General features: G+C 33.9%; 1 protein-coding gene across 1 annotated transcript in view; it reads right to left on the reverse strand.

Moving 5' to 3' along the window:
• The window catches only part of Phum_PHUM590320 (peptidyl-prolyl cis-trans isomerase G, putative), a gene marked incomplete at both ends in the record, with an annotated part of 30,860 nt that continues 6,953 nt past the window's right edge, over nt 1-23,907 (reverse strand). The window contains 4 exons of the mRNA XM_002432488.1: nt 1-227; nt 318-558; nt 1,999-2,096; nt 12,819-13,017. Coding sequence (XP_002432533.1) covers nt 1-227; nt 318-558; nt 1,999-2,096; nt 12,819-13,017 — 765 coding nt within the window. The remainder of the gene's footprint in view (nt 228-317; nt 559-1,998; nt 2,097-12,818; nt 13,018-23,907) is intronic.

Raw genomic sequence — 23,907 nt, forward strand, 5'->3', positions numbered from 1 at the left:
TCACGAACTGTTTTGCGGTTGTGTCGGAGTGAACGGCGCCCATTTTAAACATTTCTTATCAATTTCCTTATGCGCCATGTCTCTCCTTTTGACTCTATCTATGTACTCTTCAATTTCGTCTTGTTTTTTAAGTATTATGTGTTTTCCCTTCCAGTATTTCATCATTCCGAGAGCTTGAAGCGTGCTCACGATATCGTACGAATTTATCGCCATTTCCTGACTTATGTCTGAAACGAACAGTTTGCGAACGGCGGTCAACAGCTGTTTTTTTGGATTTCTCTCCAGAAAAGAGCGTGAGAAAAACTTTTTTTACTCACCTTTGATGCTTATTTCTTTTCCACCAAAATTACACAAGTACTCGAGCAGAACGTCTTTCCAATAACTTCTATAAGATATGAGACCCAAATCCGACAGGGGTTTTTCCGGGGATCCGATTTTTCCTTCTTCTCTTGTCAGAAGGTACGAAAAATCGATCAGTAACCTTCCGTATCCTTGCCTTTGATAGGGCGGTAATGTTAAAATGCACGAAACGTTGTAATTTAAAAATGAATTCTTTTCCTGAAACAAAAACAATAAAAACGACTTGAAATGATGATGATGATGATGATAAAGTCAGGCATAAACATCTCGGCGGTTGGCACGACACGAACGTACAACCATTTTGTAAAATCGGGTATTCATTCATTGACCTTTCACGATAGACATTAATAATAATAATAAATATTAAAGAGTAGGGCGACAGAAGAAGTAAGACAAGAAAAAACGGAAACGGAATCTTCAAGTCGTTGTAAACAACAAACGACAAACAGAGATTTCAATTACTTTTTATTATTATTATTATTACGGTCAAACCGAATTAAAACGAATTCGAGAAAGCCGACACAAGACGACACAAACCTGTCGGCATCCGTTCCTGGAATAAAAAAAACATTAAAAATTTCGTGTATTGACTACAACTGACGTTCGATGACGACGACGACGACGACGACGACAATAATAATAATAATAATAATGATAAAAATCGGCAATGAATGAAAAATTAACACAAGGAAAAAAAAACGTTTTAATAAGAAGACGAGAGAGGAAGGAAACGGAAGTACAAAAAACGTTAGAAAACAGGGAGTGTCGATTTCTTCACTATTTAAGAAAGTTCTAGAACGTTACCACAGTAAAGTGAAACCGCAACCGAAGGAAAGGAAGGGAAAGGAGAGGGAAAAGGGAAGCGGGAGGGAAAATACAGAAATGAAAAAAAAATTATTTAATTTCGATTTTGGTGTGATTTTGACATTCGAATCGCGAGTTCTTCTTTTCCGTTCGGGAAAAACAAAATGAAGGCTAAAGAGTTCCCGTGGGAGGAGGGGGGAAAGGGAAATACTTTAAAGAAGAAGAAGAAGAAGAAAAAAAGAACAAGTCCGCAACAAGTTCTAGATTCTAATTTTGAATTTTATCCATTACCGCGAGACAACTATGTCAGATCGGCGCCAAAAAGTCATTTTAACATTTTTCTTTTTTTTTTTATTTTCCTTTTGGCTCCTCGCTAAATTTTTTTTTTCTCTTTGTAAACACGCGACAGGATTACGCGCGCGTAAATCAAAACACCATCGACGATTACATTTTTTTTTTTTTTTTGCAAATTCTCTTCATTTCGCAATCTTTTTAACCCTGTCCCAACCGCATCTACCAACTTGGTGACGTCATTCATTCGTAAACACAACCGACAGGAGGAACAACAACAACAAACAACGACGGAGTAAAAAAAAATTCTTTTTAATTACTTACAAAGGTCAAAGGTCATTCGTTTACTGTGAATAAGAAAAATCAAAGTTGGTCGTTTGTTTTTTTTTTTTTATATTTTTTTTTATTTCAAAAAAGAAGTGGCATCCGGTCGAATGAATCATCCATAAATGTAGTCAGTCTGTTCTGCGTAAAAGCGGAAATGCCACATTACAAAGACGAAAACATAATAATAATAATAATAATAATATTCAAAGCCCTTACAACTCCCCGAAATAGACCTCTGAATTCTTCTCTCATTGATGATGATTCTGCAACTTTTTTCTTTTCTTTCTGTAATCGCGACCTTGCTTTCCATGTGTCTACAGGAAAACCTTTCAATATCGATCAGCGTTGGGCGAGAACGACAAAAGGCGATAATCGAAAAAAAAAGAATCTATACAATCCTTAAAATATAAAAGGAGAGAGAGAGAGAGAGAGTATGCGTCGCGAAAGGAAAATAACAAACAACAGAAAAAGATAGAAAAAGAGAGAGATAGAGAGAGAGAGAGAGAGAAGGTGAAGAAAAAAAAAACGAGGGAGGTAAGGGAGGCTCCCACCATCTCTCAAGTCTGATGAAACGAAATGCGTCGCATTCCAACGTAAAAATAACTCTTGTTTATAGATAAAAAAAAAAATAAGTAAGTTTATAAATTGTCTTGGTCAATGGCTTACGATAAATATATACACACACGCTTAGCAGACGACCATTTTCAATAAATTCTCTAAATTTCAAATAATAATAATAATAATAAAATCGAATAAAATCTCGAATTTGTTTTTTTTTTTTTTTTTTTTTTGTTCACCCACTTTTTGTGTGGCAACAGCAACAACAACCACCGCAAAAGATTGCAAATCGTTTGTTACGTCTCTCATCAAACAAGATAAAAAAATCCAAATACAAACAAACAAACGACAAACATTTCTTCTTCTTCTTCGATTCGAGAAGACATTCTTTAAAAAAAACGTTTTTTTTTTTTTTGGAGACATGAACGTGACGAAAATATCATCGCGTTTTTTTTTTTCCCTCATCAACCCAACAAACGAGGCGATTACAAACAACTTCGTCAGCTCCGTCGAGTACTCAAATAAATAAAAAAAACGATTCGAGAAAATTCCATGAAAATCTCCCGTAAGAAGATCGTGGGATCTTATTTTTTTCATTCTCCAGCGAATGGCCGCCGCCGTCACCGCCACCGTCACCGTCACCACCGATTAAATCAATTTTTATAAACTTGCTTTTACCATATTTGTAAACATTTTTCGCGGCGGCGGCGGTGGCGGTGGCGTTCTTCTTACGACGAATATTTAAAAAAATTTTCTTTTTTTTATATAAACGACAGCAAATTCATTAAAAAAAATATGGTGCGCCACCATTGATCTACCGCAAAAAAAAAGAAAAAAAGAGTTGGTGCCTCCCCACTTTTGTATAACGGTATTTGCGTTGCGGTCGTGACATAAAAAAATGATGAAATTTCAAAATTAAAATTATCTCCCTTCCTTCCCCCCCAAAAAAAAAAAAATGTAAAATGTCATTCGTTGATTTCCGTTTTTGTTTTTTTTTTAAAAGAACCCTCCCCACCCTTTTTTATGAAACAAACAAACACGATTAGTCTCTCTCTCAAAATAAATTCCAGAATAATATTCAACTTCTCTCCCATCAGACTAATTACGACTTTTAATTCGGTTTTATCCCCCGCCGCTGGCGTCGCCACCATCATCCCCCCATCACCATCACCACCCTCAACACACGCCCATCTTTCCAACCGTCATAAACCCTTTCTTCATCTTCCTTCTTTCTCTCAGAGAACAAAATGTGGCTACAAAGTACAAAAAAATTCAAACATGTCGATGCGAAATAATCGAAAAAGAAAATTTTTCTCTCCAGTTAGCCAAAAAAAAAAAAAAAAAAAAACAATTATTTTCCGATCGATGGCAACCAAAAAATAATAAAAATAATAACAACAACTGGACCGAACGTGTCCTGCATTTACATATCATAACAATTTTATTATTATTATTATTACTAAGAATTTAAACAAAAAAAAAAAAAAAACAAAAACAAAAAAATTCAACAAGGATGCGTCTTTAGAAGAATTTCTAAGGTACAAATATTCGTCGTCGTCATCGTCACGTATCATCATCATCATCATTATCATCACCATCATTATCATTATCATCATCATCATCATCATCATCATCGTCATCATCATCGTCATTGGTCGGTATATGAAATCTCCGTGTCGGAGAGAAATGAATCGAAAAATACCAAATGTGCCTTGTTTGTAATTTAACGATGGGTAGTAGGTTAAACTAAATAAAACGAACCGAAAAGGAAAGAGAGTTGGAGATGGAAAAGAAGAAAAGAAAGAAAGAAAGAAGGTAAAAAAAGAAGAAGAAGAAGGAGAAGAAAGAAAAAAAAATTTTTTTTTTTTAATTTTTACAACAAAAAGACCAATGCGTTCAAAATGTCCGCATCTTTCCCATAAAATAAATGTTTAGGGTCCATAAACTCCGATCTGACTGTCTGCAAAACCTCAAGGCCGCCTTTACCACACCGTCTTTGTCTTACTCTATCAATTCTGCATTCCTCAAGTGACGTCATTCACGGTGCAACCAAGGGCAATGACATCAGGACCTGATTTTAGATCTCCAGTGTGGGAGTCACAAACACACACACAAACTTTACCTGTCTCCCTCTCTCTCTTTCATATCATCATCATCATCATCATCATCATCATCATCATCATCATCATCATTATTATTATTAATGCCATATTTTTAATTTTAAAATTAAAAAAAATTTTTTTTTTAAATCCGACATTTTTTTTTCCCCCTCTCTCTCTCTCTCTCACGTTCACTTTATTCGTGAACCCGATAATTATTCAAGGTCTCACATCAACCGGAAATTAAATAAGTTTATTGAGGAGAAACCAAAAAAAAAAAATTATTTCTAATTTTAAGGTACGAACTAGAGTCGAAGAGAGAGGGGGGGAAGGAAAAAAAAAACTTTCGTGTGTTATAATAATAATATTTTCAGGCTGATTGTTACTCAACGTTCCTAAGCAACAACAACAACCAACAAACTTTCGCGCATGGTTGCCTTTTCATTCCTTATCGTCAATTCAAAACCGAAGGCAAACAAAAAAGAAGAAAATTTTCCGATCCCCGGAAAAACTTTACAAAAAAAAAAAAAAAAAATTTCCCTCATTTTTCGACCTTGTCGTAAAATTCACAAAAAAAAAAAAAGAAAAAAAAAGAAAAACGCGAAAAAATGTTTTTATTGATCCGCCGACTTCGCCTCGACCCGCCACCTTTCCCCCTCTAAGTCCCTCTTCCCCCCCCCCCCCGAAAAAATAAAATTTCCCAAAATATAAAAAAAATTATTTTTGTTTTTAGAAAACAAACAAATCAAGGTGACAACGACGAGGACGAGAAGAAAAAAAAAAATTTTGCCGGGAAGGGGGGGAACATAAAGAGATCCCGATAGGGTGCTCGAGGGGGAGGGGAGAGAAGAAAGAGAGAAACAAAAAAACAAAATGACGAAAACTATTACAACATGAAAAATAATAAAAAATAAAAAAAGAACAACATAACACTATTTATTTTATTATTTCGTAATACTACCGCGTTTTATTATTCTAAACAAAAAAGAAAAGAAAGAAAGAAAAAGAAAAGAAAGAGAAAGAAAAAGAAAGAGACAGAAAAAAGAAAAATCGGATAAATGGAATAAGGGCAAAGCTCCAAGAAATGAAAATAGAAGTCCATGACCTAACTTAATGCGACAACCCTTGTGTCTCAGCCAAGGGGATAGAGGCAGGCAAGGCAAGGAAGACGGCAAGCAAGCAGGCAGGCAGGCAGGCAGGCAGTCAGTCAGGCAGTCAGGCAGGCAATCAGCCTCCTCATCCTGCGCAGTTGCATCCACGTCGACCGTACGCCACGTCTAGACTCGACTTAACATTTTCGACCGTCGACAAATTCGATTTTCTTCTTTTCATTTCTCCCCGGCTTTTCAACATGTCCGAACCAACGTTTCCCTTCCCCCCGCATTTTTCCACCTATCCCCCCTTTTATATATATAAACGTTCTCTCTTTTTTTCCACCTCCCTTTCGTGCTTAAAAAAAAAAAAAAAAAAAAAACCTTTTCTCATTTGAATTTATAATTTTTTTTTTTTGTTTTCATATCGACTCCCCACTTCCACTCCCGCATCCCGCCATCTTCTCCCTCCCTCCTCCTTCTCCTCCCACGGGAAAAATTAAATAAAATTTTCGCGTTTTTTTTCTATTGGAATTTTTTCAAAACTTTCACGTTTGTTCTAACAGTTTTTCTTTCTTTTTTTGTCGAGTATCTTTTCCGATTTGTCATTTAACACACTTCCTCCACACCTCCCCCTCCTCTACGTGTTTTTTTCGATTAACAAGAGAGAAAATTCGCTAACGTTCACACGAAAAACGAGGGGGGAAAAAAATGAGATGCGTCAGATGACAGGTGAACATAATTACAGGTAGTAGTGAGTAATACTTCCACAAAGTCCCCGAATGGGGGGGAGACAAACGACCCACTGCCCACTTTTTTTTTTTTTTTCTATTTCGGGGGGAGCCGGTATCTTTTTGAGGAGACTTCTTTCGAAAAAAAAAAACGATGATTTAATATTTGGGTGACGCATTGATTGTTATGCAAAAAAATGGGCGTAACCGGAACTTGCTGGTCAGGAGGTGACACACGAAATTTTTTTTTTTTGTTGTTTTTCGCACGATTTAAACGTGACGATTACTCGACAAGATTGACGTCAAAAAAAACAATAATAATAATAATAATAATAATAATTATAATTATAATTATAATAGTATTAAAACGATATCTAATTTTATCTTTTTGTTTTTTTTTTTTTTTTTTTTTTTGGAAAACTTTCTTAAATTGAAAATCCTTTTTTCGTACAAAAAAATAAAAAAAGGCTCACGTAAAATCCTTTTTTTTTATTTTTCTTCTCTCCCCCCTCGCCCCCCCAAAAAAACAGAAATCTCTCATTCTCACTTTTCTTATTTTTTTCTTTCTTTCTTTTTCCCCGACTTTCACACTCTTTTTCTTCTTCCACTTTACTCTTTCTCTTCCTTCTTATCCCTTTCTTGCATCCAATCCCTCGACACTAAAAATTTTCTTTTCTTTTTCCTTCTCTCTCGCTTTTCCCGCTTCGTCTTTCTTCCCTTTTTCCTTTTTTCTTTCTCTCGAGTGAAACTCGCCTCCCCTCCCTTTTGAGGCAATAAACCTTTCGTGAGTTGCATTTTTACTCGAAATCAATGACACGATACCGAAATGACATTTGAATTTTTTCTTTTTTTCTTCTTTAAAAACTTTTATTGTTCTTTTCTCTCTTTCTCTCTCTTTCCTCGTTTTCGCGTTGTTACTTTATATTAAATGAGATTTTTCTCCAGTTATTCCAGCGAAAACGTTCAATTCAACATTGAAAAAAAAAAAAAAAAAAAAACCTTTTGATGCGTTTTTTTTATTCCGTCATCGAACGATAAAAAAAGGAAATCCCAGAGTTTGTTTTTTAACGGTTTTTTCCGTTCAAATTCCAGTTTTTCTATTTTTAACTCCTGTCACCCAAACACCCCCCCTCCTTTCGACAATTTATCATTATTATTATTATCATCAAAACCGTTTTCGGAGGGTTTTTCCAGGAGTCGAGAGTCGACACGAAAATGACATGTGAAATTTTTCTTGTGCGTGAATCACATAAAACTTGAAAATTTATTTTTATGCAATTTACGTCAGCAGAAGACGGCTACTTTTCAATGTAAAAACCTATGATGGGAAAAGGGGAGGGTGAAAAGCGAAAACCTTTTCAAAAAGGTTCGTGATAATAATAATAATAGGCATCGAACGATGATGCAAAAAAAAATTTTTTTTTTTTTACGTTTTACAAAACTTTTACCGCGGAAAATGGAAATTAATCGCGTTCATCATTTTCAGCACCGAGAGGAGGGGGAAACAAACAACAACACGTTGATTCGTAAAAAGGGAAAACCGTTTCCGGTGAATAAATAATTAAAAAAATTAAGAAATTTTTTTTTTTTTACTTTCTCCTGGGCCACACCCAAAAAAATGGAAAGTTTTTGAAGATGGCACCTCGAAATAAGAAACGAGAAAATGGGGGGAAAATGGAGAGGGGGAAAAGGGTTAAGAATTATAAAAATAAAAATAAAAAAAATCCACGGATTCGTTTTTTTTTAAACGTTAGCCGGCTGTTCCGTTTTCGAGAGAAAGAGAGAAAGAAAAAGAGGAAAAGTAAAAAAAAATTTTCAGCTCAAATTTTTTTCCTTTTTTTACGGCTCCCCGGCTTTTTAAAAAAAAAAGAAAACACGAGAAGAAAAAGAGGGAGGGGAGGAGGGGTAGTGGGAGAGAAGAACGTATGAAAGATCAAAGTTCTTAAACCCAGGCCTACATCAAAAAAAAAAAAAAAAAAAAAACGAAATTTGAAATTTTTATTTCAGGCCTGCGCTTTTCTATCCTTTTTAACCAGTCACTGACAATGATATTGCCATATCCATGTTCCAGAAGGTTATTTCTTTCTTTTTCCACCCGAAAAATTTCCAGGATTTGAGTGCTGAAGCTAAGAAGAAAAAGGAATGAGAGGGGGGGGGGAAAGGAGGGAAGAAAAGAAGCACATTCATGCCAAAAAAAAAAAAAAAAAAAAAAAAGGCTGACGGAGATGAAAATTGCCAAAATAAAGCGGTCGTCCACCGTTTCCCCCCTTTTTTCTTTTACGATTTTCTTATCGATCAAACGGAAGCAACCAAAAAAAAAAAAAAAAATTCCCTTCATGAATATTATCATTATCATTATACATGAAACAATAAAACTGGGTACGGCATAAGGAAAAATCAAAAACGTGGATTCAATGATTACGAAATTATTTTTTATTTTTTTTTAACAGGAAAATGAGTAATGTTTATTTTTGGAGAACATGGAGAAAGAAAAAAAAAAGGGAGTCAACTTTTTTTTCTTTTTTTTTTTTCGCAAGATTTCAAATCCAATCCTACGTAAAAACAAAATTTAACGACTGTTAATATCGTGCGTAATGGGTGCGCGTGTGCGCGGCATGTTTGTGCATACGACGATTCCACTCGGTGTAAGGGCAACTCCTTTCGGCCAAATTTATTCGTCATTTACAACAACAACAACAAACAACATCGGGGGGGGGGCTAGGACTCGAGCACATTCTTGTCAATTACATCCCGTCTGTTATATTAACCTGATTCCGACCCCCTCCCTCCTCCCCCTCTCACTCTTTTACCTAACGTAGAAAATTTTCCAATCATCATCGTGCGAAATCGAACGAAACAAACACCACGTTACGTTATACCATAATAATTTAAGCTCTACTTATTCCCTTCGTTTTTTTTGAATTTATTTATGAATTTCGTATCGGTCACGCTGCCACCGCCACCGTCGCCACCGCCAAACGTGACCGACTTACCACCTGTTAATTGACCTCTTACCCTCTTCTTCTCATTCGCACGTCAACAACCCTAAAAGCGAGAGTGAGCAACACACAAAAATCAAGGAAACCTCCGCATTCATTCGCCACACACGGTAGAGAATTTTCGAAATTTCGGTTTTCCCATTCAGGACCGTATTCGGAATTATTAATTAAGTAACACGCAAAATCGCACGCTCATTAACTTTTCTTTTATTTTTTTTAAGGTTTCATCACGATGATCCAATTAAATTTAAATTTTTACGAAACGAAAAAAAAAAAAAATTACACGGACGAATCGCCCGACGTCGCCGTGAAAATTTAAACAATTAATTAATTAAAAATCCAATTTATTAAATTTTTAAAATAAAATAAAATAAAATCCACGTCGACGACGATAATGATGATGATGATGATGATAATAATAATAATAATAATAATATATAATGCGAAATATTTTTTTACCTAAAAATAATTCAAATTCGAAACGGATGATTTAAAGTGAAATTTTTTCCTTTTTTTTTTGTAAGACCTCCGAAGAGTTAAAAAAAAAATCCGAACCTGCCTCATCTCCCTTCCCTCCCCTCCCCTTCGTCACCCCCCCTCACAAACGCAAAACAAAAAATCATTCAAGTAAGGGGAAAATTTTTTTTTTCATTTTCCCGAAAAAATTTTTTCGGGAAAATAAGAAAAAAGATAAAAAGAAAAGAAATAGTACGGAGGGAGTGTGGAGGGGGGAGGGAGGAGGGAGGAAGGGAGGGAAATTTTATTCCATATCGCCTTCGAATAAGTTTTTATTTAAACAAAAATACAAATAACTGGAGAGAGAGAGAGAGAGAGAGAGAGAGAGAGAGAGAGAGAGAGAGAGAGAGAAAGAACAATGAACTCGAAATGAAGAGGATTTATACACGGAGCCTGGAGGCTAATCCGAACCAAAAAAAAAAAAGAAAAAAAAAAAAAGAAAATTGGAAAGATATAAATAAAGAAGAGAAAAAAGAAAAAAAGAAAAATCAAATATTAAAATTTCCCTAAGAAAATTCCCCCCATTTTTATTTTTATTTATTTATTTTTTCCGAATGAGCGGGGGGGGGATGGGAGAATGATCGGAAGAGGAGAAGAAGAAGACTGGAGAAAAGAAAAGTCAAAATTAAATATTTTATTATAATCTTCAATCGGGGGACGGAGGAGGGGAGGAAAAGAGAGAAGGGAAGGAAAGACTTTGAATTTTAGAAAATTTAATTTTTTACGTTACTAAAAATTTTTTCTTTTCTTTCTTTTTCCGTTTTTCCTCCCCTACCCCCCTTAAAAAGTTTTTCGAGTTTTCCTCTTTTTGTCGAAATAATAATAATAATTCATAAATCGGAAAAGGTTTCTTCTTTTTTTATCCAAAAAAATCTGGAACTCTCAAGAACACTCCAAAAAAAAAAAAAAAAATTTTTTACTTTCTTTTTGTTTTTCACTGGAGAAAAAAAAAGACAGAAAAAGAAAGACAAAAAGTATTTGAGGGATATCTGAAGAAAGAGAGAGAGAGAGAGAGAGAGAGAATAGATGCATTAGAATAAAATCAAAATAGAAAATAAAAATAAAATTTAAAAAAATTTGCGTGGGAAAAACGATTTTTTTTTTTTCTTCTTTTTTTTTTAGAAATTTAATTGAAAGGGAAAAAACGGAGGTAAAACGACAGCAGATGTTTCGACGGTGTGCAACCTGCCCCCTGCTCCCCCCCCAAAACTGCTCCCCGACCCAAAATTTAATTAAAAAAAAAAAAAAACTAAAAATAAATTATTTAAAAAAAAAAACGGGGCAAAAAAGAAATCGAAAGTAGTAAAAAAAAAAAAAAAAAAAAGATTTAAAAAAAATCTCCCAAACCTTTCCGTTCTCCCCAAACCCTTCCTCCTCTTTTATACTCTTTCCTCATCCTTCTTCCCCCCCAACTCCCCGAAAAAAAAAAAAAAAATTAACAATACGAAAAGATAAAACAAAAGTGTGTATCCAAGAGCATTATTTCATTAAGAACCTCTTATTACGACGCCATTTTTTTCATCTTTTTTTTTTTTATGTAGCTGTTGCTCCTCGTGCACGACAATGCAACGCAAATGCAATTTAATTTTATTTTTTGTAATGCGAGAGAGGGGGTGGGAATGGAGTGGAGTGGGGGGAAAGGAAAAAGGAATCGAGGGACGAAAAAGGACGAAGGGGAAAAATCGCAAAAAAAAAAAAAAAAAAAAGTAATTCTCTTTATGGCAACGAACGAGCTTTTTATGCCGATTCCTTGAAATGATGGGACGAAGGACAGATTGTATCCAGGCAACAGGATGTTTTTTTTTTTTTTATTTCCGCAAGAGTTTTTACTTTTGTTGAAAACACCATCGCGATGAAAGGGAAAATTTCTTTTTTTTTTTTTTTTTTGCAAAGAATGACAGAAATAAAGAGAGAGAGAGAGAGAGAGAGAGAGAAAGGGAAGAGAGAGAGAGAGTGAAAAGAAGAAAAAAACAAAACGAATAACGTCGTCCGAATGAAAAATTTCTTAAAAACGTTTTAAACGTTTCAAATTACCTGGGGTAAAAGAGACAAAGACAACTGCAACAACAGCAACAGCGGAAAGAAATGGGCAATAAGAAAAAATTATTATTATTATTATTACTATTTTCCTTCGGGGTACATCCCGTGGTGAATCAAATTCCGACAGATTTTTTTTTTTTTTTGGTATTTACGTTATAAGATTACGATGGCGGCTTAAACCATATTTTTTTTTTTTTTTATCTCCCTCTACGCAGCATCTTTTCTTCCTTCTACGCTTCCGTAATATTTCCGTTTCCCCCCTCCCCCTCTTTTTTGCTCTCTTTCTCTCTCTCTCTCTCTTTTAACTCCCCGTAATTTTTTTTTTTTTTAAGTTACCCCTCAGCGTTATTTTAAAATTTTATTTCACTTTACTTTTTTTTTTTCTCTCTCTCTCTCTCTCTTCTAATGCAAGAGAGATTTTAATTTTATTATATACCCAACGAGTAATTTTAATAAAATGATAATAATAATAATAATAATAATAATGATAATAAGCTACAAATTTCATGAGACCAACTTTTCAAACGAACCGTGAGAAGAAAAAGATGCGTGAAAAAGAAAAAGAAAAACCCTTTTGAGGTTAGACTAAAATGTACCGACAAAACCCTAGCGAGGCAAAAAAAAAAAAAAAAAAAATTATCCGACGATAAATAATAATAATGATGATGATAATAATAATAAAAACCTCATAACCGTCGTCTTAACGGAAAAAAATAAAATAAAAACGCGAATCGATCGATTTATCGTTTTGTATATCGATTCTCTCTCGAAAATGAGAGGAAAAAAAAAAACAAAACAAAAATTTTCTACATTTTCCTTCCCCCCTCTCTCTCTCTGTCTCTTTGTCGAATCGGAAAAGAATAAACGGGGAAAAAACGGGGGGGGAGAGTAAGAAAATCAAAAAAAGATCGAACGGGGGGTAAATGATAAAAAAAAGAAAAAAATTTTCTTTTTTTGAAAATAATAAAAAGCGGAGGTTGATGCCCCCAGTAAATAACATACAAGTGAGAGGAGGTTGCTGGCTCACAATAGGACAAGAGGACGAATCCAACGAACGACTCCCAACGCCGCCATAACCGCCACATTCATGACAACCCCCCGCCCTCTCCCCGATAACCAACCCTTCGGCTTCCGATTCAATCCTTTTCCCGATTATTTTCATCTTTTGTCGTTCGTTTAACCCCCAAAATCCTCCCTTCCCCTTCAAAAAAAAAAAAGTTTTCGTCATCGATCAATATCCAACAAATGTAATTATTATTATTATTATTATTATTATCGTAATATTAATGTCATTAATTATAGCAGACGACGCAACAAAATAAAATTAAATAAATATTTATATAAATTTAACGAAACAAAAAAAAAAAAAAAAAAAATTAAGATGCATTAAAAAGTTTTCTTTTCTTTCTTTCTTTTCTCCGCTCTGCTTGTTTTTTTCCCTTTTTTCTTTTTCCTTTTCCTTCCATTTTCTTTTTCATTCCATTTTCTCCTCTCATTTCCTCTCTCATCATTTCCCCATCGCTCGCCAAAAAAAAAAAAAAAATATTTTTTTTTCCCCCCCAAAAATTTCGTGCTCGGTTTCCAAGATTATGTTCATTAACAAGAGTTCTCATCAAACTTGCAAAATCGATCTAACGAAATTTTCCATAACGTTTTTTTTTTTTTTTTCTTTACCGGGAAATATTATTAGAAATCTCGTAATAGGAAAGAGAGAGAAAGAAAAAGAAAGAGAGAGAAGAAGAAGAGCGGAGAAAATGGGAAAGAGATAATGAGAAGGGAGGAGAGCAAAGAAGAAGAAAAAGAATGAGAAAAATAAAAAGGGAAAATTTTTCTTCTTCTTTTTTTATTTCATTTCGTTTTGGAATATATAATGTATATAAAGAGAGAAAATGAGATAAAGACAAAGAGAGAGAGAAAGAGAGATAGAAAGAGAGAGAGATAGAAGTGAAAATATTTTGCGTATGAACGCGAAAAACAAAGGCGTACGCAAAAGCGAAAAGGAAAATTAAAAAAAAAAAAAAACGAGGAGAACGAGAAAAATAATTTGAAAATATTTTCCGAAAGGAACAAATTAACAAACAAACAAACAAACAAAAAAACAAACAAAAACGACAACGACACTAGCAGCGGCAGCGGCAGCAGCAGCAGCAGCAAAACGAAAATAAAAAATAAAATAAATGAGGAATAGAAGGAGGGAAAGAAGAGGGAGGAAGAGGAAGAGAAAGGAGGACAAGGGAAAACCCATTACAGGCGACGCAAGCAATCGATGAATGAGTTTTTTTTTTTTTTTTTTTCAAAATTCTCTTTTTGTTGTTTTTGTTTTTGTTGTCCTCGGTTCGAAATCCGCCAAAGTCTGCAAAAGACCGGGGGAAAGGAGGGGAGGAGTAGGACGAGGAATAGAAACGAAAAGTCGAGAGAAAGAGAGAGAGAGAGAGAGAGGGGATGAAAATTTCATCGAGTTTCCCCCATTTTATCGGGAGCCACGACCTACCTCACTCGATGCGCTCGAGTCTGCATCTTTTTTCCATTGCAACGAGGTCAACGACCTGACCTATCCCAACACCTTTTATTATTAAATTTTTACTTTTTACCCCGCCATTTTTTTTTTCTTTTTTCTTTTTTTTGTTCCTTTTTTTTCCTTCCTCGAAAAAATAAAAAGAGATGGAAAAAATTTATATGTACATAAAAAAAAAAAAAAAAACTTTTACTTCAAATTTACTTTTTTTTTTTTTTTTTAATGATTTTCCCCCGGGATGAAAGGGATGAAAAAGGAGAATGAGAAAGAGTGAGAAAAGCAATTTTTTTTTCTTTTCTTTATCCACGACAAAACACACACACACACACACACACACAAACACATTCTATCTCTTTCTCTTTTTTTATTTTTATTTTTTTTCGAGAACCGTTGAAAATTATTTTAACGTCACACTCAGTGAAGGCAACGAACACAAAATAATAATAATAATAATAATAAAACGAAATTAATTTTTTAACGCAAAATTAAAGAGTGAGAGAGATAGAGATAGAGAGAAAATTTCGTTTCGTCCGTTAATATATATATATACGGTTGGCTAATAAACTCAGGCGGTCGGAATTTTTTTTTTTTTTTGTAATTTTGGCAATCGTTCGTTGTGTTGTCTATCAACGTTCGACCGTTTAATTTCTTAATTGATTCGACAATTAACAAACGTCTAACACCTTTAATTAAGACGTTTCATCCGGTTGCACCTGACTTTACAAAAAAAAAACCCAAAATAATAATAATGATGATGATGATTTTCTCTCAATGTCGAAATTTTAATTTAAAATTTAAAATTTAACGGTCGATCGTCGTCCGTTCGTTATCGATCGGGGGGAGAGGAGGAAGGGGGAAGGGGGAACAAAAAAAACAATTTTTTTTTCCCGAGCAATTATTTTAGAGTGAGCTCAACAACCGTCTCAAAACCAGACGACACGACGATGCATATATACCCCTACCAAGGCAACATTCGCAAAATCAGGTACGATGATGACGATGATAAACCAATAAGCGCAACGTTAGAGAATGCGAACCTGTACGTAAACCTTATTGAGGTATTAAAATTATACGAATATGCATTCTTTTTTCGTGACGTAATCATCGGCCTTAAAAAAAAAAATTATTTTCGTACGTTTTTTTTTTCCAGGAACTTCAATTATAATAATTATAATAATAATAATAATAATAATGATAATAATAATAATAATAATGATAATAATAATAATGATGATGATAATAATAATTCGATCGTTCGTTACATGACGTTCTCGCCAAAAAAAAAAAAACGTTCACCGAAGCTTAATTTTTTGTCGCGTCAATACCTCTTTATATTATGACATAAAATAACACAATGGTAAAAACAATAATAAACAGCAAAAACAACAACAAACAAACAAACAACAAACAAACAACAAACACAACAACAACAATGAGGACAACGAATAGAATGGACAATAGAATGGACACATCAGCCTGATTTTTAAAAAAATTTGATTAGGTCGCGTTAAAAATTCGTCGAAACCTTAATTATGGTCTCTAAGACGGAGGGGAAGGGAGGAGGTCGCCCTTTCAGGTTTGTGCAATTTTTTTTTTTTAAAGCCTCGCGTTTGCGCTTTAGACACAGGCCAGATGATTATGATGATGATGATGATAGGGAATCGGCCCTGGAAAAAAAAAAAAAAAAACGTTTCGTTTCCATTCGATTTTTTTTTTTACGATCGAGTCCGTGAAAAAACGTGATTCATCAATTTAATCAATTTTCTTTTTTTTTATTACCGGATTCATTGAATTTTCCACTGTGAGGTAGGTTGTGATTCCGACAGAAATTAACGTCATTACACCAACCCCACCATCACCACCACCACCACCACCGTAAAATGTGATTCATTTAAATTTTACTCTCTCTCTCTCTTTCTCTCTCTCTGACAAAAAAAACAATCCCCATAACACAATCCACCCCCCTCCCTATACGCTGCTATTAATAACAACATCATTTACGTAATCAATTTTAATTTGGCGTCTGTTTATGCATAAACTTTGTTGTTGTTGTTGACAACATCCTCCTACAACGTCAAATATCACCCCTCACGAAAAGAAACGATTTAAATGGGGAGTCGATGAAATGTTAACGACGACAACCATTTTTTTTTATTTTTATTACGAAACAAAAAAAAAGTAGAAAAAAAAAGTTGAAAAAGAAAATTTTATTCTTCTTACACGAGAAAAAAAAAAAAAAAAAAAAAAAAATTTTGCCGGTTAAGCTCGTATTTTTTTTTGTTCGTTGTTGCTCTGTCGGGTTTTAAAGCGCAGGCTCTTTCCCGGACCTACACTTTATGTTAAAGATATGTATATATATATATATATGTATATACTCGAATACGCAACCTCCCGGAGATGTTTTCGCTCCCCTAAATTTCTTCCCTCCCTCCTCTCTCCCCTTTCCCTTTCTTCTTCTCTTTCATCCCTCGATCCGTCCGCGCCCTTAACGTTTCCATTTCCCTCTTTCTCCTTCTCTCTTTTCGCTCGAAACGAGATTCCCCCGCGCAACATCCCGGATCGGAGCATTGACCGATCTCGCATCTGTGAATGTTTTCAGCTTGGGTTATTTTATTTTCAAGCTTTACACAACCTAGTGTAAGGAAAAAAGGGATGAACAAAATTTTTTTTCAAGGGAAATACAAACACATATACACTTTCTTAACGAGATGTAATTTTTACGAGAGAGAGAGAGAGAGAGAGAGAGAGGGAAAAGCAATTACAAAAGAAAAGGGTTAGAAAAAAAAAGGAAGGGGAAAAGCGCTCGGGGGGGGGGAGGACGGGTGGCGGGAGCAACGACAACGTTTTATACCGATACGCTAATCATAACAAGCTCACTTTTCCATTTTTTTTTTTCTTTCTTTCTTCGGCCTTTGAAATTTTTTCACGTCTTATTATTGCGAACCTAACCAATTTTGCAAAATTTGATTTTATTCAATTCGAACTGTTCTTGCACGGGGAGGCGGGAGGGAGGGGGGCCATTGAACTCTTTTATTAAGTCAAAGAAAGGTAAGTTAAACACCTTTTTTTTTGTGTCATTTGAAAAAAAAAAAAAATCGAATTACACGAAGGTGATCGAAGCATCAAACGAAAAATTTTACTTTTTTTTCTTTTTGGCAAAATCAGCGGGAAAATTTAAAAAAATGATGATGATGATGATATTAAATGAAGCGATGATTTTTTCCCCACACGAGGTTTCATTAAATCTCTCAAATCTTTTATAGAAAAAAATAAAAATAAATAAGTAGCTTAAGTCAAAGTGGTGGGATTTAGTTCTCGTTAAAAGCCTTGTTTTTGTTGTTGTTGTTGTTCTTCTCGTCGAATCCATCGAGCCGTTAAATTAGGTATATGACCTTACCCGGTCAGGTATAAATAGTAGTAGATGATAATTTATAAAATTCTAAGCAACTAGAACGATAATCATTTTTTTTTAAATAATAAATTCTAATGCTTTTAATCTCCCCTCCCAAAAAAAAAAAAAAAAAAAAAAAAAAATTTTTTTTATTATTCCGAATAAACATTTCGATAAAAATTATTTAAGAAAAAAAAACGTTTTTCTCGCAACGAACGGAAATTGCCAAAATTTTCCTCCCCCCTATCCCTCCTTCTCTCTCTCTCTTTTGCAAAAGGAAAAGCAGACGAAAAATCTCAAGAACCGGATTATCAACTCTACAAAAGGGATTTTCACTTGTTCTAGTTTATTTTATTCAATAATATAATTATTTCGTTTGGAGCGGTTACTCTTTTTCTTTTTTTTTTTTTTTTTAATTATCGAATTTTAAATTAGTTCCGACACTGACACAACCAAACATTAATTAGCCTCGTGTTTGTTTCCAACAAAAAAAAAAAACGAAAAACAATTTGCAACATTTTTAATGTTTATCCCCAAACCATGCATGCACACCCCGTCATTTTTCGCAAATGGAAGACGCGAACGGGGAGAATGAAGGAAGGAAACGAATGGGAAGAGGGGAGAAGGCCTTATCAAAAATAGTTAGGGAGGGGAAGGGAGGGAGCTTCACAATCCGAAATATCTGTCGCAAAAAAAAAAAAAATGGGGGGGTGAGAGTTACTGCTTGAGGAATAAAAGATAAAAAATTATCATTACAAGAGAAGACTTCCAAGTTCATTGACCTCCACAGATAAGTTCACTGAACGACCGTAACGAGGGCCACAGCCGCAGACACGAATCAACTTGGAAAAAAAACTCATTCCCCCGGACTTAGCTTACGAGAAAATCAATTAAGCTCGTTCACGTAAAATATTAAGGCCGAGAAAAAATTAAAAAAAAACTCTTTATTCGCAACAAAATCACACGTCCCGTCGTCTTCTTACATTTCCCTATCTCTTTTCGACGTTTTCCTCTCGTCTTAGCCAATCCCATTACCCCGTAAGTTAAACGTGATCGACAATTATTGTCTGCATTTTAAGAAGACCCGCAGTGTCGTAAGGTAAAACCGTGCGGATGAGACGCTCAACATATTCGCTCAAAACTTATTCGGAAAATTTCAAAAAAAAAAAAAACCGTAAAATGATACGAGACGCGCGTGATAATCATACGGGTTCGTGTGAGTTTTTTAAAATGTTTTCCTCGACACTATTTTAAATATGAACGTCTAAGGTAAACTTTTCCAATGCTAGACTTTTACAAAAAAAAAAAAAAAAAAAATCATCTGAAAAAATCGATTTAGATTGTCGTAGAACAATGGAAAATCTTCCGAATGCCTTTTCATATCTTTCTCTCTCTCTCTCTCTCTCTCTCTCTCTCCAACGATTTTTCCTAGATATAATGAAAAAGGAAAATACAAAAAAAAAAAAAAAAAAACCTCCTTATAAAATACCGACGTAGTTAGAGTACGTTAAAATCCACGGGTAAAAGAATAATTACAATAAATTCAATTCCAACGCAATTTTCCTAGCTTTTCCCCCCATTGTTTTCAAAGCTCGTAAATTATATTACAGGAACTTTTTTTTTTTTTTTTTGGAGCATAAAGAAAAATTAGCAATTCTCTTAATTTTAATGAAATAAAATTCACGTTCGCGAGAAATACAAAACGTGTTTAATATATATAAATAAAACGTGAAAGTTCTACGAAAGTTAAACAAAAAAAAAAAAAAAAGAAAAAAAAAATCCTTTTTATAGAAACACAAAAGGAAAACGGAAAAGCATAAAATAAAATGAAATATATAAGTGATCTTCCTCAATTTGTTTCATATTATCCACGCATCAACAACAACAACAGCAACAGCAAAAGCACGAGCGTTTCTTTGTAAATAAAAAATTTCACTTTTAACCCCGGACGTTTTTTAAATATGGCGGGAAGGAGGAGGGGGAGGGAGTGGGGTGGAGAGAAAAAGGGCCTCGTTTTCGTGAAATTTCCTTTTGATTTTTTTTAATTTTAAACAATTTTATTAAAAAAAAAAAACTTTTTTTTTCCTACACGGGTTCAGACCCCCCTCCCCCCCAAAAAAAAAAACCCCGTGCTTTTTCACGTTGATGACCCGTTCGTTCGTTTGTTTGTCTGTCTTTTCGCCTCACGTCACACGAGACGTTCTTCGGAGGTAAAAAGGAAAACTTGCGGTCGGATTAATTACGGAACCTGGGGGTCGCGCGGCAATAACTTTAAAAGGAGCTTTGCGGAAAAACCGACGTCAAAAATTAATTAGAAACATTTTTTTTGTTAATTTTTCTTTTTTAAAAAAAAAAAAAAAAAAAAATGTCTCGGCTGCAAAGTTTTTGAAAACATAATTTTATCACCCTGGAGCCATAGAAAATATGCGCAACGGTGATAAACTATTTTGATTGGTTTTTATTAATTCACGAAGGTAGAGAGGCAACCACCACCTTTGGGTTAAACGAAACCTCCGTGATCGATACATAAACCTTTTTTAAAACTTCACGCTTTGTTTTTTTTTTAAACAAAACCGCGTTCTGGATTTTAAAAAATACGAAAAAAAAAATGTCTCGAAAAAACCGAGGTGGGGGGAGGGTAGGGGAAACCATAATTTCTTTCCCCGAAATCAACCTCTCAGGAAGCAAAACAACAACAAAAAAATTTTCACACAATGCAAAAAAAATAATAATTTTAGTTCTTCTCTCTCTCTCTCACCCCTCCCTCCCCCCTTTTTTTTTTGTAAAAAAATTGTTGCATTCCCCGGGGTAATGAACCAAGATGCTGAAGAGAGAGACGGAGAAAGAAAAAAAAATGGCATTTTTTAAAAAAAAAAAAAAAAAAAAAAAAAAAAAAAAGTTTTCAGCCGCAATGAGTTACGTGCATGATGGCGATGGCAATGGCGAGCAGACTTCAACTCAATTTTAAGTAAATCCAACCAACCCAGTCACAACCGTCAGGTAATGCAATAAAACAATATAATAATATCAGAAATAACCTTGAAATTATATTCCAAAAGAAACAAAACCCGCAATTAAGTTACAAAAAAAAAAAATTCGTATAGATTCCGTATAATAAAAACTCTCGGATTGTATAGGAGGAAAAAAAAAATGAAAAAAAAGAAACGAAAGGAAGGAAATAATTGAATAGAAGGAAAAATCCTAAAAATTAAAGATGGCGCACGAATAAATCCACCGTATGAAATTCACGAAACTCAGCAACCCTCCCCTACCCCATTCCAGGGGGAAATTTCCAGAAAATTATCATCATCTACCTTCATTTTACCCTTTTACGACTTTCGTTTCAATTTTCAATTGAGATGTTCACACGCACGCACGCACGCACACGCACGCACGCACGCACACGCACACATACACGTTCTTTATTTATCATTCCTTTGACGAAATTTCAACTTTTCAATTAACAAACGTTAGCCGACTTTGTCACGCACACACAAACGCGTGCTCTATTCTCTCTCTCTCTCTCTCTCTTTTTTTTTTAAGGGAATACAAGAAACCTATCATTTCCGGTAGGAAGAAAATTTCTTTTTCCCACAACCTAATCCCAATTTTTTTTTTACGGATAGAAGAAAAATCTTGACGGAAAACCCCTTTCTCAGGTGACTTAAATACTGGAGAAAGCCGAAAGAAAGAACTGGAGAAAAAAGAAGACAATCACGATGCGAATGTTTAAAACGATTCTTTTCCAGTGCATTCTCTTCACCGTTTGTTATTTACGATTCGATGATAACCGTTTTTAAAAGTTGTTTGTTCGTTTGTTTCCTTTCTTCCTTCCTTCCAGAGACAATTTCCACCTCTCACATTCTTTTTTTTTGTTTTGTTCTCAATATAATGGAATAACAAATTTTTTTTTCTTTCCTTTTTCTTATTTTCTACGATCACGATTTCGTTTCATTCGTCGTCATCTCCTACCACGACAAAATTGAACCGTCGTCTGTTAAGTTACATCCGCATTCCAACCAATTTCTTCTTTGTGCATGTGTTAAATTTTTTTTTTTTTCTTCTTCGGACCGAAAATTCTTTTTTTTCTCACTCTCTCTATCTATCTCCATCTCTCTTTCTCCTTTATTTAAATCACGGTGAAATTTTTTCGAATGCGTTTATACGCCCACGATTTAAAATTACGTTCATGTTTTTTTTTTTTTTTTTATTCCCACTTGAATATTCTGACGGTTATTTAAATACTCCAACAATATTATTTACGATAAGTGTTTTTTTTTTCAGCCTCGAGTCCTCTGCAACTTCCGATCGTTCGATTGTCGTCGAACTTCCGGTTTGTATCATGTTTTTTTTTTCCCTTCCATTTCTCTCTGATTCTGATCCGTTTTTGTAGGAAAATTCCTTTTTCTTTTACGACCATCAAACTCGATTTTTTTTTCTGGGCAACGTTTCGACTCGATTTTTTTGCCAATTTCGCAGGGGGGCAAACCTTTTAAAAATTTTCAACAACCGCGTAGAACTCGAAAGTCAAATTAAAAAAAAAAAAAAAAAAAAAACAAAATCTACGTATATATCGTTTAATACTTTCGCAATAAAAAAAAAAAAAAACCGGTTTTCTAATTTTTTTTTTTTTAAGAATACGTAGGAATGAACTTGAGATTCCATCTTTTAATCTCATTTTTTTTTTTTTTTTTAATTTCTATTTTTACCAACGGATTTTTTCACCTGGCAACACATTCGAGAATTACAAAAAATAAATAAAAACGAGTCTTTTTTTTTTTTTTTTACAAATTAAAATAAATAAATTAAGTAATTAAAAAAAAAAAAAAAAAGTTTCTAAAAATAAAAAAAAAAAAATTTAAAAATAAAACAAATAAAAAAAAATTCGACCGGTTGTTGTTGTTGTTGTTGTTGGTAGTACCATTTTTAACAAATTTAATAAAAAACAACAACCGAAATCATCAAAAGAAAATTCGTTCGACCAAACCTTATTTTCCGACCAAAAACCTTTTCATAAAGAAAAAAATTTATTTGTTTAAACGAAGAAAATGCATAATAATAAATTAATATGACGTAAACCTCCCCCTCGCCCCCTCAAAAAAAATAATGATAATAAGCTTTCCAGAGAGAGAAAGAGAGTGAGAGTGAGAAAAGGTTTCCATAACCCTTTGGCATTAAATAAATCGTTACGAAACAAAGAGACCTCGAATTCGATTTGTTTTCTATCATCTCACAAACAACTACAACAACAACAGCAACAGCAAACAAAATTTTAAATTAAAATAAAAAAAATTTCCAGTTTCAAAAACATTTCGAAGGAAGGAAGGATAAGGCGAAATTTCATCTCTTACGTCATCAAAATTAGGCGTTTCCACAGTTCGGGGATGTCCCTCACCTCTCCCCCTTGAATAATAACCGACGAATTGCAAAAAAACAACTTCGAAATTTTCACAGTTTGAAAAAAAGGTAAAAGGAAAATTCTTTCAATGGAAACAACAACAAAACATTTCGCATGATTTTCATCTCTCGCACGACGATTTTTACACGTAATAAAAAAAACAAAATGTGAGAAAATTTCAAGATGAAAGGAACAAAAGAAGAGAAAAAGGAACAAAAAAAAAAAAAAAGGAAAAACCTTTCATCAACGGGTACACGGAACGTCGAGAGAGAGAGAGAGATAGAGAGAACGAAAGAAAATTATAAAAACGTTACATAAATAATGACTCGATGAAGGGTAAAATCTAAAAAAATTTTCATCCCCTAGGATGAAATAAAAAGACCTTCTTCAATAATAAACTTTTGTGGAAGGTTCTATAAAAGCGAGCGAGCAAGAGAGAGAGAGAGAGAGAAACAAGGCCGGGGGAAAAATAACGTTGCAACTGCTTTTTCCTAACGAGTTGCATTTGTTGTCATAGTTACCCAACAGTTTTTTTTTTTTTTTTTTTTTTTTTTCGAAACTTTTCTCCAGCGTATTTTCTTATTTCGCAAATTGAGTACGTAATAATCTTTTTAAACAAAAAAAAAAAAAAACCCTCCTGCGGAAAATTTATTTCATTTTTTTTTAAAAAAAAAAAGGAAAAATCAGTTTTAATTTTTAAAAAAAACCGTAAAGAGAAGAAAACAAAAAAAAAAAAAAAAAAAAAAAAAAAAAAAAAAAAAAAAAAAAAACCCAAACCACCCCCCCG

Source organism: Pediculus humanus, genomic scaffold, assembly GCF_000006295.1.
Source record: "Pediculus humanus corporis 1103172108313 genomic scaffold, whole genome shotgun sequence".
In the NCBI taxonomy this organism is placed as follows: Eukaryota; Metazoa; Arthropoda; class Insecta; order Psocodea; family Pediculidae; genus Pediculus; species Pediculus humanus.